We start from the raw sequence: 18,803 nt of genomic DNA, 5'->3' as shown, positions 1-18,803 counted from the left end.
AAAATAACAAGTCTGTAGTGCTGCAATCTTCAACAGCTACTATTTCCCTCTTATGGTAAAACCTAATAATTGAGAATAGGTATTTCAGCTATCCGGCTAATAGAGAGATAATGATGCCATGCAACAAAATTCAGTGAATATGTTAAAATATTCATTCTCAATTCACACAACCACCTGAGATCGTGATGTTTTTAGGCTCAGGGATGGATTATTAGCCCGGCCACTGGGGCTTTGAGGGGAGGGCAATTATGTAACATCATATATTACATAAAATTATATAATTAATATTTAATATTATTACTGAAAGTAAGAAATGATGAAAATGATTTTTTTAGAAAAATGTATTATGCACAAAGACAATGCAGTGTGTGTTTAATAGTGTTTAAGGTGGGCTGGTCTCCTTTCAGACCCATAGCGCTAAGTTGTCTTCTCACAGTGGAAGGATGGACAGAAACACCTGTGGATGTTTTCAGATCTAAAGAAAGAGTGGAGCTTGATTTTCTCCTCTAACTCAAAGATGAAAGCTTTAAGTGCTGTTTATCGGATGGGAACTGTTTTGGTGGTTGCAGGTGGTTGTTAGGAATTCCATTTTTTCTGTATGTTTTGTATTTTTTTATTTGTTTATGGGGGGGGGGTACTTTTTCCACTTATATATATATTCTTCAGAAATATCTCCTGAAAGATTAATAACCTGTAGAGGAGCACAGGGAACAACGCGGGGCCCGATTTGACACAGACTTTTTACGTTGTTGAAGAAGGTGAAGCAGCATGAGCTTCTGGTCACATTACCACATTTCCTAACCACGGTCTCCCACCAACATTCAGAGCAATTCGTCAGCATTTCAAATCTGTGCCAAATCTGTGCCAAATCTGTGCGCCGTTTTCAAGTATGTGACAAGCTCACAGCAAGTGCTAGCTGGGCTTAAGTGCAGCCTCTGTACTGCAGGGTTAGCTGTTACACAACGTTACCACTAAGCCTCAGTGAACAAAGAGAAATACAGTGAATTTTGTATTTTGTTCTGTATGTTTACACAGATTTTAAGATGAAAAAGAGGAAAAATCTGAAAACAGAGATTTTCTCCTGCTTTATTCGTATCTTTCAGATGGTATTTTGGTTTTAGGTATCATGAAATGAAATCGACATTAACAGCTGGTAAAGCTGCAGTTATTCAGAAACAATGTTCCATATTTTACTGATGTGTGATGTTTTTTATTTGCTGTCCTTCACTGGACAAAAATACATGTCATTGTTTGACACACAGTCTCGTGTCAGTTTTCATATAGAATGTGAAGTGTGTGTGTATCTATCAGTTGATCTGTCTTATAAATAGATAATATTTAATGCAGTTTGGTTGAAAAAAAACATAAAATTAACTTTGTTTGCACTAATTGATCAGACTTTTCTAGCAAGTGTTACAACAAACCCTGTGTCTATTACAGTGAACCCACCATGGGCTAAACTGTAACACTTCCTGTCATTTTGGGTGGAACTGTACATGAACAGTAGGTGCTAGAAACAAAGCTCACGTTTTCATATGTAGCAGAGATGTATATGTTGCTTGTTTAATAAATATTTTAAAAAACATTCAACAAAAACCAAAATGTGTTAGGTTGTGCCTGCTCTTCCCTGCTTAACTGCCATTCTGACTAGAAACGAAACAAATGAAAGGTGGTCTCTGAGGTCTGTACTGTATATATTTTATCTTACCAACATTTTTTCTATTGGAGCGATTAAAGTGCTCCACCTGTTGGAAATGACACACTCAGTGGCTCAGCGCTCGCCTCCTATGAGGCCCAACACCTTAAACCTGATGATTAGTGTGAAGCGCACCACGCGAATAACACATACAGAGACCCTGCATGTTACCCACGCGTGTTACGGTAAGGCGACCACCTGCTTTGCGGATTATCGATCTGTGTCCTTTAAAAGGGCCCAGCAAGCTTTTAGCAGCCAATAGTCAGGCTTCGCATCATTTACCTGCAGCACAAGAAAACCCAGATAGAGAGAGAGAGAGCGAGAGAGAGAGAGAGAGAGAGAGAGAGAGAGAGCGAGAGAGAGAGAGAGCGAGGCTCAACAGGGAGAGAGAGAAAGAGAGAGAGAGAGCGAGGCTCAACTGTCAATGCCCCTCTACCACCCAAACACATACTGATAGCGGGTGAGCGTGCGTGAAGACGAGAGAGAGAGAGAGACAGAGAGAGAGAGAGAGAGAGAGCGCACGCGCTATCAATGCTCCTCTACCACCCTGTGCTGTATGTGAGTGTGGAAGAGAGAGAGAGAGAGAGAGAGAGAGACCAGCTCCATACAGTGAGTTCTAATTAAGTGCCGCAATCTCTTACGTTAGCGCTGAAACCCTCGCGAGGAGTGCGCGGTGGCGTCCCTCCTGGTTTAACGACGCCGCGAGCGCGCGGAACTGCACACCCCCGGAGATGCCGACAAGTAGCGGAGCGGCACGTGCTCGGAGCCGGAGCGCGAGCGGCAGCCCCGGCCGCAGGCGGAGGCGCGCGCTCCTACTCTGACAGCGCGAGAGTCGCGCGACCGCAGTGCCGAAGATCACTGCTGCATATGGCAAAACGACACGAGCCCGGCTCCGGCGGTGACGCCGATGGAACCCAACACGCCGCACTGTACTTATGCATTTAAACCTGCTCGCGCTTTGTGTGCGTCGTCAGCCTTGGCAAGACGAAGCCAGCGTGCACCGAACTGCTTCGCAGCTTAGCGCAACTTTTGTCCCTCCTTTCTTCAGTGTGAAAGTAGCGCGAACGGAGAGCGGTCCGCGTGCGATGACCGCTGATGCCATCTTCGACGCATTCGCGGGAGATAAGCGAGTCTTGCGAGCGTGACGTCCAATTGCAAAGACGTGACTGGTGATGTCTCCGTGCAGATTCCCATCGTCATGCTCCCGGGGCTCTCTGGGTCTCGAGATCCGGTGCAGCATGGCAGCATTCGGACGAGCGAGTCGATCATGCATAGGGGGGCTTCACACCAGGCTGCAGCGCGCACAGCGATGCATCTGACTGTTTTACGTCCACTCATGCGTTCGTCAGCCCTCACTGGCTCCTTATTACGCCCTTTTTAACGCTTGTGCAGGTGAAGCGAATAACTCACGTGCTCACACTGGGCATGCATCAACCAAACTCTCACTGAGTCACTTTTGCGAGAGAGGAATTCGGCGTGCAGCGCGTGCAAACCCCCAGCCCAGCCTGCCCGAGTCTTGGGGCAATGCAACAGCAGCTCAGCTCCGGAAGCCTGATGCTGGTGTGCACGCGGTGGGAGAGGCTCGCTTCCCGCTGGTTCGCTGCGCGCTCTCGCGCCCTGTCCGCCTTCTAGAATGTTGCGGCAGGTGTTGCACGAGGGCCTCAAGACGTCGTTCCACAAGCTGGGCCACTTCGTCGCCAACCACCCGGTGTTCTTCGCCTCGGCGCCCGTGCTCCTCTCCATCCTGCTCGGCGCGAGCTTCAGCAGGTACCGCATCGAGGAGAACGTGGAGTACCTGTTGGCTCCCAAGCACAGCCTGGCCAAGATCGAGGGCAACCTGGTGGACAGCCTCTTCCCCGTCAACCGCTCCAAACACACGCTGTACTCGGACCTGCAGACGCCGGGCAGATACGGCCGTGTCATCGTGACCTCGCGCAAGGGGAGCGTGCTCGAGCCTCACCACGTTGATCTGGTTTTGAAGGTAGGGAGGAAAGAGTTTTCAGAGTTTCGTTGGCTAAAGCTGGCAACGTGAAGGTGTTGATGCGAGAGCTGGGCTATATTTACAGTCATAACAAGACGTGCCATCAGCGCAGATGGATGCAAATGCAACATCCAGACAGTGACACATTTTTCGCTCTCATCAACACATTCAGCATCTTCGCGCTCTCTCTAGATTAATCCTAGCAGCTTTTCAGGCTGGGAAAGTCATGCACAGAATAGCCCACATAAAGTGTCGCTGGTCTGTTGCCAAATATATCACTGTGGAGATCTTCCACAGTCAATTTCCAGCTTGCAATACTGTGCAGTCTTAGGAAATCGGAGAAGATGATATATAAAGCCATTTATCTGGGCACTAATTGTTCCCATAGGAGAGCAAAATCAAAGAAGGTATCTCCTTAACGTCTGTAGTTTCTCCTTGACCAGTGTTTCCCAGCCCTGGTCCTGAAGGCCCACTGCCCTGCACATCTTAGTGCTCACCTTGCTTCAATACCCCACTTTAACTGAGTAGAGGCTTCTTAATGGGAAGATTATTTGGATCAGGTATGTCGGGAGCTGGGAAAACACTAAAAAGTGCAGGGCAGTGGGCTTCCAGGACCAGGGATGAGAAACACTGTCCTAGATAACAGTGAGATCAGATGGAAAGTTTACTGCTACTTTGATGTTTCTCCTGAGAACTCAGTAATCTCATCTTGAGGAACTCAACCATTTCTCATCCAAGATTAACAGCCTTCTTATATGTGATGCTGTGAGCAGCTATTTTATATTTATCTGGGCCAGATGTATCTCATGTTTCTTCTTTGTCTAATGCTTTTTCACCTAAAGAATTTTAGTTTTAAACAATCTTCATGGCTGTCTGAGACCTTTGCATAAATCCAGTCACTAGTGTTTCCAGTTTAGGACACTTCTACTAGCGCAAACCACAAAAGTGTAAGTACTTTACAAAACACTCATAAAAATCAATGTATTATTAATGTAGCTGGCCAGTCTCCTGGATTGTTCATGTCAGCTTTCTGACACTGGCCTGTGGCCAGACTCCTCAAACATCACAGCATTAAATATTAACATCTAATAGTTTATTAGAGTACAGTATGCTCAAAGTCAATCTAGCACTGATGCTGGGATGTTTTTGGGAAAGCAGGTCATAGACCCTCTGTGTAGGAGTGAGTTTTATTCTGCTGCAACATACTGACAAATTAATTCAGGCCTGCCACTACATTGTTACAGTTACCACAGTTTATATGAAAGATACTGCTTCATCAGACTGAGATGCAAAGTGAGGGTGTTTGTGTTTGAAAGCAGGGTGCCCAAATATAGTCCTGGTGATCTACCACCCTAGAGAGATTTGGTCCAAACCTAACCAACCCTGAAAAGGTGGAATGGAACTACGCTCTTTAGGGCAGTAAATCACCAGGACCGGACTTGGGGATCCATGACCTACAGCAGCTCTCTCCTTGCATAGCCCTGCTCAGCGTTCTGCTCTTTTTTGTATAGCTTCAACCCATATGTACAGGTTATGTAGCTTGCTTTTCCTTTCTCAAACAAAACTCCACCTCAAACTCATTCCTTTAGACCTTTTGAACACTTAAAACAGGGGTGCCCAGTCCTGATCCTGAAGATCTACCACTCTAGAGATGTCAGATTGAACACAAATGACTGTATTATTCAGATGTTCCTGAAGGCCTTCATGACCTGGATCTGGTGTGTTTGATTGCGGATGGAGCTAAACTGTGCCGGATGGTAGATCTCCAGGACCAGGGTTGGGCACCCCCTGACTTAAAACATACAGATAGGTGAGAAAGGAAAAACTAACATAACCTGTGTTTGGCCACCACAATTGATTCAAGTCCCTCTAATTGTATTGGAGGGTTACAACACCATTCTTCCACAAAGATATTCTTTCAGTTGGTGTTTGATATGATAGTGGAAAGCACTGTCTAACATGTTGGTCCAAAATCTCCCATAGGTGTTTAAGTGGGCAGTGACAGTGAAGGCCACAGCATATGACTTAAGACATTTTCATATTCATCAAACCATTCAGTGAACCATTGTGCCCTGTGGCAGGAGATACTGTTATCCTGGAAAAGATAGCTCCCATCAGGATGAAAATATTTCATCATACGATAAAGGTGATCAGTGAAATAAAAGACAAATAACTTGATTTACAGTGATACTTCCCTCAAAGTGGACCCAAACCATGCCAGAAAAAAGCCCCTCACAGCATAACAGACCCAGTAGGCACCCTCACTGTAGGGGTCAAGTATTGAGCCCTGTAATGCTCTTTTAGTGTATGCAACACGTGCAGTCACGCACTTGTTGAGAACATGGTGAAGGCTGACTCTGACTTAGCCCATTATGAGTCTGAGGCTCCTGCCCTTTGTGTTCTAATAAGTAATTCTCTTTTAAAGTTACTTAGATCTTTTCCACTGGCCATCTTCGTTCAAAATCAAGGTCAGCTGGGTCTGCTTCACATTTTTATACGTGCCACAGAGCATGGTAGGACATTAATTGCTTAATTTTGTTGTGCAGTACACCTGTCTGGAAACATCTGCACTTGGTAGGTTTCTCCAAACATTTATTCAAGTTTTTCCTTTAATTTGTCACTTGTTTGTAAGTCTGTAGCATAAAAGGCAACGCTGTATCTCAAATCTAAACAATGCAACCAAGTGAGGTGTTTAAAGGAAAAAGGTTCAAGTGAAAGCATTTTGGATTTACTGAGAGGCAACCTTTTGGTTGATCGCCTCCTATTCTATGTTCTGTAAAGAACCAAGAAAGAATCCACTAAGCTTTAAATATCTTTTTATCACTACATAAAGGTACAGCCTATTCAAAGGTGAAAAAAACACAAAAAATACATTCACGTAATTCATTTGAGGAACATGAAAGGACTTGAACCCATGAACTGCTGGTTATGAATCCGCAGTTAGTTACAAATCTGCCAGTAGCACACGATTATAACATGATATAATTGCTATGTTGCCATGGTTCTTCTGACTGTAAAACACCCTAAGCACCCATTAAGGACGAAAAAGCTTTTGCATGACTGCAGAATGATTGTTCATAATCACATAAAAAACCCTTAGGAAACCTCTTTTCTCTGGCCTTGACAGAGAATGTTCTGCAGACATGCTGAATTTAGTTTAAAGCTGTTCCTGTCATGCAAACCGTAAATGTTAGGCCACTGCACTTTCAGTTATGTGATATATTTAGTACCAAGACTAGTTAGTATTACTTCTTGTTTCAAAACAGGCCCCAAGCTCAGTGGTAGCAAGGGACTGGAGCTGCATCCTCCCCATTCCTACCCTCTTAATATTCATACATTGCATCAAAATGCTCCACATCTCTGCGACTGAAGCCTTGTTTATATTCTTTCTGCAATATAACACTTCAAGTCTTACTGTAACCTTGAGCATTGTGGCACTGCATCAAATCTCATCCTGAGAGAGCAAAGCCGTCTCTTCACTGCCCAGTGGTGATTTGATAGAGTACAATGCACTCGAATAGCAGTGTGCGTGTGTGAAGGTCTGGTAGTTCTGGGAGAGAGAAAACTCATGGCTGATATGTTCAAGCTGAATGGTCAACATTGTCGAATATTGTTCCTGTAGCCTCTTGCTTTTCCTTGTGTAAAGAGCAGACGGCTAGCTAGCAGCATCCATCCAGGTCAGTGGTTCTGACTGTGGGCTTGCAGATGTCACGCTTTAGCCTCCAACGGGGGGCTTAATTAGCAAGGCGAAGCAATTAAAGGTCCAATTGGTGAGCGTCTGACATTTCTCTCGTTCTTGAGAGAGCTGCAGGAACACTAGTGGAAATGACTCACTGTGGCAACCTCCAGTGATCTGAGCCCGTCTAATCGCTCCCACACATGGCGTGGAGATGCTGACCTCAGATAAAGGATTTGTTTGTCTTTTTGTCTCCTTCCCATACTGTGCTGGGAGAAATAGAAGAAGAATACCTGCTAATCCAAGAGACCCATGTGGGGAAAAGATTTGTAGGTTATTTTAAGGCTATTTTAAAGACCATAATGTGGACAGAGTCTGTGTTCTTTTCTTTATGCCCATTTTGGAAAATGTTCCAAATAAAATGGGTTATTTAAACAGGCCATAACATAAAGTCTGCATTCTTCTATTTATGCACATATTTGTGCACCATACCCTTGAAATGTTAGCAGTTACACAAAAGAGTCTTGCATCTTCAAACGAACAAAACACACCAAACAGTTATTTGTGGCCTTCCTAAAAGGTTTGAATGAAACTATGCAGCATTTAGTAGTTGCCTGTAGTATTAACTTGTTTATCTGTGGGTCCTATTTTATGTGTATCATAGAATAAATTTAAACAGGAAGTGAAAGTGGCTGCCCACTCCTTGTACCATGCTTCCCTGTTGCCTGGCAACCGCTACCCTGCAGGTCTCAACAGTTGCCACTGAATGCTTTTAGAACTTGATATAATCACATACTCTTAGAGCCCCAATACCTCCAATTTCTCTGTCAGCCGCATAGCTGTCTTTTTTAATTGTCTTTGTGGACAGCTGGGCCAGATTGGCTCTTTGTAATTTTTAACATGATGTGCAGTAGTTGGTAATGCATCTATTACACATGGGTTGGTCTCAGTTTCATAGCCATCAGTGCTGCAGCAATGGAATTTGGGGAAGGGAGAGCATGCTTCCAATACAAGTTGTTCAATTTCTTGGCAAATCAGATCACAAAGTCGTGATGGGACGGCACTTACTGCTTCCTTCCTTTGGGTAGGGTGTGCATGATCAATCAGACACACTTTATCTAGTTTCACAGTAAAACAATTGAGCACTATTGAATGAAGGCATCATTGCAAAATGTTTGACAGCTGGAATTTGTAGAGGCTAATAAGGTAAATCAGCTCTAAAATTTCAAAGAATAGAACTTTTTGCAGTCATTTCTCCTGATGTGAGGCTCCGCTTAACTTCATGTCTTTTACCCCCACCAGCTTCACAGCACCATCACCCACATCCAGGTTCCAATGCTGGGCTTCAACTACACCTTTGCCCACCTCTGCCTGCTGGATGACAGCAAGAACTGCATAGTGGACGACATCCTGCGGGCCCTGGAGGAGATGCGCACGGCTAGGGCCTCCAACCGCACTGTGCTGCCACTGCGCTACCCCATCACCAGGCTCAAGGACGGGCGGGAGGCCTACATTGGACACCAGCTGGGTGGGGTGACTCCAGTCGGCAGTGGACGAGAGGGTGTGCGCACTGCCCGCGCCCTCCAGCTCACTTATTACCTGCAGGCAGCCAGTCCATTAAACGAGGTGGTGGCAGCCCGCTGGGAGCTTCTGTTCTGCAAGGAGTTGGAGCACTTTGGGAAGGCACACCCGGAGCTAGGCCTGTATCCTTTCACCTCATCCTCACTACAAAGGGACTTCCAGAGGACAAGCCGTGTGTCAGAGCGGCCACTGCTCTTTAGCCTGGCTGTGTGCCTCTCACTGGCTGTGCTCTGCTGCTCCATGAGGGACTGTGTGCGCACCAAGCCCTGGCTGGGCCTCCTGGCGCTGGTCACTGTCAGCTTGGCCACCCTCACCTCGGCAGGGATATTCAACCTTGCGGGGGGAAAGTACAACTCCACGTACCTCGGCATTCCTTTCGTTATGCTAGGTAAGCACTCCCGTCTTTACACTCTTAGGCCGGAAACATTTCACACAAGTACGCATCGCAAATGACAGTGCTGCACCAATATTTTGCATTGGTGAATCTGCTGAATTGCTCTAAAAATGTCCAACCTATGCGTGGATTAAGATCACTTCAGGCAGGGTCATTTTGAACATGTGGTGGCCCTAGGCAACATTCAGGGATGCAGGAAAGTGTTTTAAGTCTGAGGTGCTGAAATTTTAATTTAAGTTTAATATAGGTGACACACACTAAGATGTCATGCTAAATACTATGTGTTTCGTTTTTCATTTGAATTGTTTGGATAATTTACCTGAAACAGAACATATCAAACATGCTAGATTGTGATGGGGAACAACAATCATAGGTGATATACACCTATGACCAATACAGCACCCACTGATGCACACCCTGCTCTTTCTTACTGGACAAACTTTATGCAAATAAGCTGAGCTTCGACCAGTCAGGTTGCTAATAAGGGGCATGGAACCCACTTGTATTACTCATATTGTGTATTTTTATACTACAATATTCTATACTACTTTAGAATATTTTTAGGCTGCATCTGGACACAGAAAAAGCCAATACATGAACTCCTGCTCGTGTTTTAAACATACCCCCAAAGCAGCAAGTCGGCAAGGGAGGTAAACTTAAACAGTGCATGGCTACTGCAGCTTTTGAACATATATAAACAACACAAAATGAAAAATACAAACTATATTACAAAAATACAGCAACACAATACAAAATCACACATGGGTCTTTGCTATACTTAAAATGTTCTGCTATACTTAAAAAATATATTCAAAACTGATCTTTTATTTTTCTGCCATTGGTTTTAGCAGTTCCAGCTAAACAGTACTGAAATCTGGGGGTGCTGTAGCCCCCACAGCATCCTTGCTTCCTGTGTCCCTGGTGATACCCTAGTTGAGTAGCCCCACACCCTCCCCAAATTTCTTTTGCCTACAAGAATAGAACAAGAATTAATATCTAAATCATTTTGATGAAGAAACAATCTAAGATAATCTCTGAACTCATTGCTCTTTCTGACAAATAAAATTAAATACATTTTTAAAAAACAACTGTACATTCGCGTGGGCCCCCTAGTGGCTTTTGGGTCCATGAGTGGGCCATACCACTTATACCTAGAAACAGCCCTGGCTGTAGAACCCCTGCATTGCTTGCAATGCATTGTACATTTTTAGTTGACTTACTTTAGAATGCATTGATGCGTGAATTCCTGTCTCGTAGCTCGAAGCATTTGCGTGGAGTATATTCCTGGCCTTAAACATCAACAGGGATACAAATGTGCTCATAATTTTCATGTTGTCAGTGTTCACTTTCACATTCTCATTACTCATCCCTTCTTCTCATGTCCTCTTGTGTACAGCCTTCATTTCCCGAGGCTGTCACAGTAAATCATCAACAGAAAAAGCAGAGGGGGGAAAGTGAGCACACCTATTGACTGACCATCGCCACTTGTGGCCGGGCTTTTGTAAACTCTTCATTAAAAATTAATATCCAAAGATCAAAGAACTAACAGAGCGCAACAGTGGCTCTCCAAGGGATTCCATGCTGATGTCATCTTTGTGCTCCATCCCTTAGTCATTCAGAAACAAATTTCCAAACTGACAGATTCTCTCTGACAAATTCTGCACATAGACGAACATACGTAAACACACATGCAGTCAGCTTCCACTGACAGATCGCCTCCGTCTCATTCTCTTGCTCTTTCTATTATTCTGTCTCTCTCGCACACATGGTAATTAGTGTCATGTGTAGGAGGGGGTTCTGTTGACTGGAGTACTGGGTGAAAATAACAGACTGGAGCAAGATGGAAGGGAAAAAGAGCTAGAGGGGAGAGGGGGAATGTCAAGAGAGGGGGTGAGGAGAAAGAGAAGGGTAGGTGCACTATATAGACCCGGGGGCCACTCCATACAATTACCATTGCCTCTTTATCTCAGTAAGACTGACAAGGCTCTGGGGTTGTATGTCTGATTGTATGTGTGTAAATCCAAGCATCTACCACAGTGCTGGCCCCAATAATGTGAATACTCAAATATTTTTTTTGTCATGTTGGTTTTCTGTTTAGTATTCAGAAGCTTTGTTGTTTTTTTAAGCCACAAAAATTGTAGCCCAAAATAAATTTCAATCTCAAAGGTCTTTAGACAGAACAGTTATTTTTAATTTATGGAATTTTTAAAAAAGAAATTAATTACGGCTGGTTTAGTTGAACGCATCATAAATTCACGAATGCCATCCACGTTTTGTTGGATGATAAGAAAAATACCCAGTGCAAAAAAGATATTGGAGGTAGAGGACTGCCTTCCTGCAGATTCCTGCAGGACCAGCCACAGTATCTTGAAGCGCAGGACTAATTTTCAGTGCTGTGTGCAAGAGTGGTGGGTAACCAGCCACTCCAACCAACCTGCAAATTAATTAATAGCCTAAATAAAGTAAAACTAAATCATATATAAAAGCAATATAAAATGAGAACAGTAAAACAATTAAAATTAATTAAGTCATTCTAAAGAGTTGCAAAGCAATCAATTATGTGAATAACACACAAATTCGCGTAGTTTATAGAGATGGTGGAACCTTCAGTTCGACGGCCACAGCTGCCCAGCATAAAACAAAAGATAACCACTCTGTGGTTTAATTCCTGCTTTGTGTTGACTGGGAATAAAGGGCGTTTGGTGAAGTTACTTCACAGTGAGCCTGATGACTATGACTACCATGTTATTTCAGCAGAGAATAACGTATATGTGCATTGACTGTGTCTTATATTGGATGTCACTTCACCTTGACGGAACTGTGTGGGCCGGAGCGGGACAAAGCGTTTCGGTTGCGGGCTGGAGCGGGACAAATAATTCCGATTTTCTGCAGGAATGGTCAGAAGCGGGATGAAATCTTCCGGGAGCGGGACTGAAAAAACAGCCCTGCGTAGACCTCAAATTGGAGGCACTATTAAGTTTGATGAATCATTTCAAATTTGTAAATGTAGCGATCTTTATCGGGGTACTGCCACGCTGCCTCCGAATCAACTTAGGCAAGAATTTTGGCTATTATTTCTCCTTTTCTGAATAAACAGTTTTACAGCAGGTTTAAAACTTTAAAACACAAACAGCAGATCTGTTTATTGTGACAAAATTACTGCTGTATCAGAGAAGAGTAGCCTCCACATATCATTAGTACAGCACAGGAGCTGCTCTGCAACTACCACTCCAAAAAGATCAGCTCATTTAGGTTAGTATGGTTTAGAACACTAAAAAAGTGAAAAAAAAAAAAATGCGACAAGTCGGAAGGGCTCGTGTTTGGCGACGGTAAGATATGTGTAGTGCAGTGAGTGTGTACTGAAACACTGATTAAAACAAACGTATGTGTTATGTCAGATGCTCTGAATATAATTGATTTTAAAGGTGATTCTGAGAACAAGTATTTCAGTACTTGTTTGGAAATACTGTTTGGGACAGCTCTAATCTCATAGCCTCCCCCAGTTCAGTTGAATCCCACCCCTTGGTCATTGTGTTGTTCAGTGGCAGCATTACGTATTAAAAATATTGCAATATTGCAAAAATGTTGCAATTCAGGATGAATTGTACCACCTAATGTCAACTTTCTGCAAATAAAAGAGCTTAAGTCATGCACTCAGGGCAAACACTGCCCTCCCCACTCTGTAACACAAATGCTGCACTACATCTCCGTCTGTCTCTTGAGCTTGAATAGACACTATATACTCTGGTGCAGTCAAATAGAAATATGGAACATGATAATTACCGCATTACAGACTTAGGCCAGCACAATGGCCCTTATCTCCATGCACCACCAGCCTCTCGTTGTAAAAGCTAATTCCATTACAGAGACATCAGCCTTCAAATGGGCTCATATGATAGTCTCCCAACAATGATGGAATGATCGACATAGGAGATATGAAGGGTCATAATTGCTGGGATTAGTATTGCATTTATGGGGACGAAGCGTTGGTTATATGCTCTATAATATCTTGCGAGACACCAGAGTGGTTTCTCATGTGTGGAATAAGCAATGTATTGTGCGGCAGAAATGACACAGTATATCATTCTTACTGTGTCTTTTTAAACCATGTTTTTAAATCAACAGCTTTATTTAACTAATTTTATCCCACTGGTCACAACTGTGACCAAAATTTTGTTCTGAATTTGAAAAGGTCTACAACGATAAACTATGAACGACCTGTGTTCTTGATTTCAGGCATGCATGTGAGTAAGAAGGAAAAAAGGAAGCAAAGAAAACATGCTATAGTACAAGTACAGTTACCTTTATTTGATTACTGTTTTAATACTGTATAGCTACATTTATGTAATTCTCGCAGATGCAAACATGTAAACAGTCACAGTTTCCTGTTGATAATCCTAATTATGAATTATGAACTTTTTCTTTTTCAATAACAGTCAGAAATAGATTCTTTAAAAACCTATTAAGCTTTAAAATTAGTGATTTTCAAAATTAAGCACTGCATTTAAAACAGTCTAAAAGTAGGCTATCATGCTCAAACTACTCAAACACTCTACCAGTCCACAGGAAGAAATACACAGTTAACAACTATTAGTTTTTTCTTTGTGGTTCACTGTTTAACAACGCAACTATGTTTTATCTTTTGCCCTGTTCTTCAATGGTCAGGACCCCCACAGGCCCACCACAGAGCAGGGCATTATTTGGGTGGCGTATCATTCTCAGCACTGCAGTGACACTGATATGGTGGTGGCATGTTAGTGTGTGTTGCGCTAGTAGATCAGCAGTGCTGCTGGAGTTTTTAAACACTGCGTCCACTCACTGTCAACTCTTATTAGTCACACACTTGTTGGTTCACCTCGTAGATGTAAAGTCAGAAAGTGCCTGTGTTAATCCAAGCAGTAAAATTAATGTAACAAACTCTCTCTGATAAAAAATGTGCATGTGTGTGTGTGTGTGTGTGTGTGTGTGTGTGTGTGCGCGCGAGTGTATGAAAGAAAGAGATGACAAGAAGAGAGAGAGATTTTTTTGTGCTTGTATATGAGCCATGAGAGCAAAGTAGAAAAGCCAGGGGCAGAGTGGAGAATGGAGTTCAGGCTCAGGTGAATGCCAGTACTCAAGCTCCTCCACTCTCTTTATTCTTTTTATCTGCCTTTCTGCATACTGCATCATCCTCCCCTTCCCCTCCCTCGCTTCCCCATGACATTTTTCTGCATTTGTAATAATTCATTGTGTCTTTTGAGCCCTTTTAGCATCAATCTCCTCCTTAGCTCAGGTTTGGAGTGTAGCCTGGCTCAGAATGTGCTGTCTCCTGAGTGCAATCAGATGGCTGTGCCCTGTGGGCAGTGCCCTGAGGTCAGTGCAAGCTGGGGGTAGTGCTCATTCCTATGTGCAGGACACCGTTCCTGGGTCAGTGTAAAGGCAGAGGTGGGCAGAGAGGTGGTGACAGGGCCGAGGGAACCTCCGTCATGGCCGATGAGTCACTGGTGCCGTGGCAACCCTGGAGGTGAGAGCCATCTGCTCCGACTGTGCTGACAACCCAGGCAAGAAAGAGGGAGAAGAAAGAGAGAAAGGGAAAAGACATAAGGGAATAGCAGGAATTTCGAGTACATGAGGGAATGGGCCAATGGACAAAATCGGCAGTGTTTCTTCATGCATCCTTTTCCATGATTTATCCTCGAGATGCATTTGAGGGACGCAGCATCACTTGTGGCAGCCTCTAAAAGTAGGCTGACCCAGTTCGGGCTTCTGCAGCAGAGTCCCTGGGCAACAAAGCAAAGCTCTTACCCAGCCTGGCATCTATGGGCCCATCTTCTCTCATCAGATCAATTTTGCATGAATGAGTGGCTGGCCTGGGTGCCTGAGAAACTCACTTAAGCACTGCTGTAGGGTGGAGAAAAACGAGTCAAGCAAGATCTACAGAATCATCTGTAAATAAAGTTGATGAACAAGAGGGTACACAGGTCATCTTTCCCCAATCTAGCAATACTGGCACTTTTGTTTGCATTTATGGATTGTAGTTACAGTAAATTACATGATGGCATGTTTGCTCTTGAGCTGGTATATATGATTTTGAGCTCTCTATAGGAAGAACAGTGGAAATAAAGTAAGAGGATAAATTAGATTAAGAAGATGCAGTATGTTTGGTTAATTTACATGCTTTGTGGTGCCACACGCCCAAAAATACTCCAGCAGGCAGTGCAAAGGAGTGAAAAAAAAGAGGGGCGAGAAGGAAAAAACAAGCACCTCTTACATCCATTTATCACCGAGGTTCTACTGCAGTGCCACCGTCTTGTCACCCTTTTATTCAATTATTTACGTTTCCCTTTCCCAGCAGGTTCCTCGTCACTTCAGGTGAAAGGAACTGCTGCCTGAACTATTCCAGTATGTGCGTCTTGTTCAAAATTTTAAAAACACTAAAAACATCTCTCTCTCTCTCTCTCTCTCTCTCTCTCTCTCTCTCTCTCTCTCTCTCTCTCTCTCTGTCCTTTAGGTCACGGCTTGTTTGGCACATTTGAGATGCTGTCGTCATGGCGGCGGACGCGTGAGGATCAGCATGTGAAGGAACGGGTGGCTGCTGTGTTCTCGGACTGCATGCTGCCCTTCACGGCCAGCACTGCCTTGCACCTGGTCACCTTTGGCATCGGAGCCAGCCCATTCACCAACATTGAGGCTGTGCGCCTCTTCTGTCGCAATGCCTGCATCTCCGTCCTTTTCAACTACCTCTACATCCTCACATTCTATGGCTCCAATCTGGTCTTTGCTGGCTACCTGGAAAACAATTATCGCCACAGCCTGTTTTGCAGGCGCGTACCCAAGCCCGAGTTACTGCAGCAGAAGCCGGCCTGGTACCGCTTCCTTATGTACACACATTACAATGAAGAGGCAGCAGAACCTGGTGACCTGCGTGCCTATGAGACCCATTTACTGGTGGCCTTCATGAAGCGCTACTACTGCGACTGGATCACCAATACCTACGTCAAGCCCTTTGTAGTGCTCTTTTACCTGGTCTACGTCTCCTTTGCGTTGATGGGCTACTTGCAGGTGAGTGAGGGTTCAGATCTCAGTAACGTGGTGGCTACAGAGACCAGCACTATTGCCTACACCCGAGCACAGCAGCGGTACTTCAGCAGTTACAGCCCTGTGATTGGCTTTTATATCTATGAGTCCATCGAGTACTGGAACACCAGTGTACAGGAGGACCTCCTGGAGTACACTAAGGGATTTGAACGCATCTCCTGGTTTGAGAGCTACTTGAACTACCTGCATGGGCTGAATATCAGCACCAGTCTGTCACGCAGTAACTTCACTGAGCATCTGCGTTCGGGTTTCCTGCGTCAGTCCCGTTACCTGCACTTCTCGGATGACATCATCTTCGCCAAGCGAGCTGATGGAGAGTTTGATGTGGTGGCTTCTCGTATGTTCCTAGTGGCCAAAACAACAGAGAACAAGCGAGAGGAGATGTCCATCTTGCTGGACACATTGCGGAAGCTCTCACTGACATCTAGAGTAAAGTTCATCATCTTCAACCCCTCTTTCGTGTACATGGACAGATATGCGTCTTCAGTGGGCGCACCACTGAAGAACTCCTGCATTGCTGCTCTCTTCTTGCTCTTCTTCTCCACCTTTCTTGCAGCCGACCCACTGGTGAATGCCTGGCTAACCGTGACAGTGGCCTCAGTGGAGTTTGGGGTTGTGGGCTTCATGACTCTGTGGCAAGTGGAGCTGGACTGCATGTCTGTGCTGTGCCTAATCTACGGGGTGAACTATGCTGTGGACTCTAGTGCCCCTCTGGTGTCAGCCTTTGCCCTAGGCCGTGAGTCAACACGAACCCGCTGGGTGAAGGTGTCCCTGGAGCGCCATGGGGTTCCGGCTCTGCAGAGTTATGTGTGCTATGGTGCCGCCCTGCTGCCCCTGGCGGCTGTACCCTCCAACCTCACCCGCACTCTGTTCAGGTGCCTCTTCCTCACTGCCCTCATCACCGCCTTCCATTGTCTAGCCATCCTGCCTGTCCTCCTGACCTTCTTACCACCCTCCAAGAGGAAGAGGCGGGAGAGAAAGAATGTGACTGAGAACCAGGAGGAGATTGAATGTGTGGAGATGGCGGACAGTACACGCGTGGTTGATCAAATTACCACCGTCTGAGCAAATGCTGAAAGGTAAAAGTCAACCAGGTGAACTCTGACCAAAGTACCCAGGGGGAATGGCAGGGAATTGGCTCACAGTGCCCATCCAGAGTGGGTCAGTATGGGCCTAGATGAGAGACACACCCTGGTCCCACGATGTGAGCTCGCAGGTGTCTCTGCAGTGGGCCTACTTTCTCAGAAAGAGTGTGAGCGCTCCTGCTGAAACTAGGCTTTGTTGTCATGGTAAAAAGTGCTAGGTAGGCCTTGCCATTAAAGCGAGACTAGGTTGTCATGGTGAAAGCCCTGTGAAGGCTATGCTGCACAACTTCCATCCCTCATGGTGTAGAGAGAAAGCTGTTGCTTGGCAAGCCAGATTCTCGGCCAGCTGCAGATAATTACAGAGTGGCTTCTCTGGCTGGCAGTTGTAGAGTAGTAGATGAATGCTGTAACAAGGTCTTGCCTTAATGCGGCACAGAGGCACATATATATGCGAACTACTGCAACATTACTGTGAGACAAGACAGGCAACCAAGGTGTCATTACAGTGTCCCTACCACTCATATTTAGAGATGGTTAGGAGTACTCATAGCTAAATCAAAGCAGCCATAGTCATCCCTTTGAACAGCCATGTCTTTTAGTAGCCATATAACATCATCTATGATTATCTTTCTCAATAAGACTCTTTAATGGTCTCTGGTTATTTTGTGGTAATAAGGAAGGTACATGCTTGAATAGATGTCAATAGGCATCAAGACTTCATCACAGCCCCTCCTGTTTTTCTTTTTGCTGCTGTTGATGTCAGTCCTCTCCCCTCCCCAACACATTCTGTCTCAGAGGCAGTAATAGTTGGGTGAGCGATACAGGAGAAAAGAATAGGAAGAGCAAGGGAGAAACAGATGCTTGTAAGCGTTGGCAGGTTGAGATGCAGTGCAATGCTTCCATGGTAACCTCCTTATTGCAGGTCACAGTTTGGTTATACTGTGCATATTTAATTTCCCTCGTCTCAAGCTTTCAATCATTCCCTAATAGGGTCATTGGTTGCCAATTAGGTTGTATGTTATATTGCAGGCCGTAAATAATCTGCAAAGGGTTTTCTCCTGGAGTCCTTTTGTGTTTTGGTTTCCTCTGAAAATGCTGAAAATTATCCTGTCACAGACTATGCTCCTCATCAATATGTATGAGTCAGAAAAGCTGTTTTTTTGTCCTTGCCCTCTGTATATGAGAGGCAGAGAGGAGGAAGGAGAGAAGGATAAAGGCAGAGAAAGAAAGAGCAGCGTGGGGAGAAAGAAAGAGCAGGGTGGGGAGAGAGAAAGAGAGGTTAAGAGAGGAGCATCTGGCAGATTAAATCTATT

The 18,803-nt window shown here is 44.7% G+C and overlaps 1 protein-coding gene across 1 annotated transcript; it reads left to right on the top strand.

Moving 5' to 3' along the window:
- The first annotated feature begins 3,329 nt into the window (after window positions 1–3,329).
- ptchd1 (patched domain containing 1) lies at window positions 3,330–17,579 on the top strand. Its single transcript, XM_036558604.1, has 3 exons — window positions 3,330–3,677; window positions 8,656–9,322; window positions 15,819–17,579. Exons 1-3 carry the CDS (start codon window positions 3,330–3,332, stop codon window positions 17,468–17,470), a joined length of 2,667 nt encoding a protein of 888 aa, XP_036414497.1. The 3' UTR covers window positions 17,471–17,579.
- Window positions 17,580–18,803: the final 1,224 nt, after the last annotated feature.

This window comes from Colossoma macropomum, unplaced genomic scaffold (assembly GCF_904425465.1).
Source record: "Colossoma macropomum unplaced genomic scaffold, Colossoma_macropomum, whole genome shotgun sequence".
Classification (NCBI taxonomy): Eukaryota; Metazoa; Chordata; class Actinopteri; order Characiformes; family Serrasalmidae; genus Colossoma; species Colossoma macropomum.
This window is presented reverse-complemented; position numbering and strand designations above follow the sequence as displayed.

Excerpts from the sequence above, each read along its gene's own strand:
- ptchd1 (XM_036558604.1), top strand. The coding sequence starts at position 3,330 with ATGTTGCGGCAGGTGTTGCACGAGGGCCTCAAGACGTCGTTCCACAAG. Across the intron at positions 3,678-8,655 it reads ACGTTGATCTGGTTTTGAAG|CTTCACAGCACCATCACCCA; the intron begins GTAGGGAGGAAA and ends TACCCCCACCAG. Across the intron at positions 9,323-15,818 it reads CATTCCTTTCGTTATGCTAG|GTCACGGCTTGTTTGGCACA; the intron begins GTAAGCACTCCC and ends TCTGTCCTTTAG.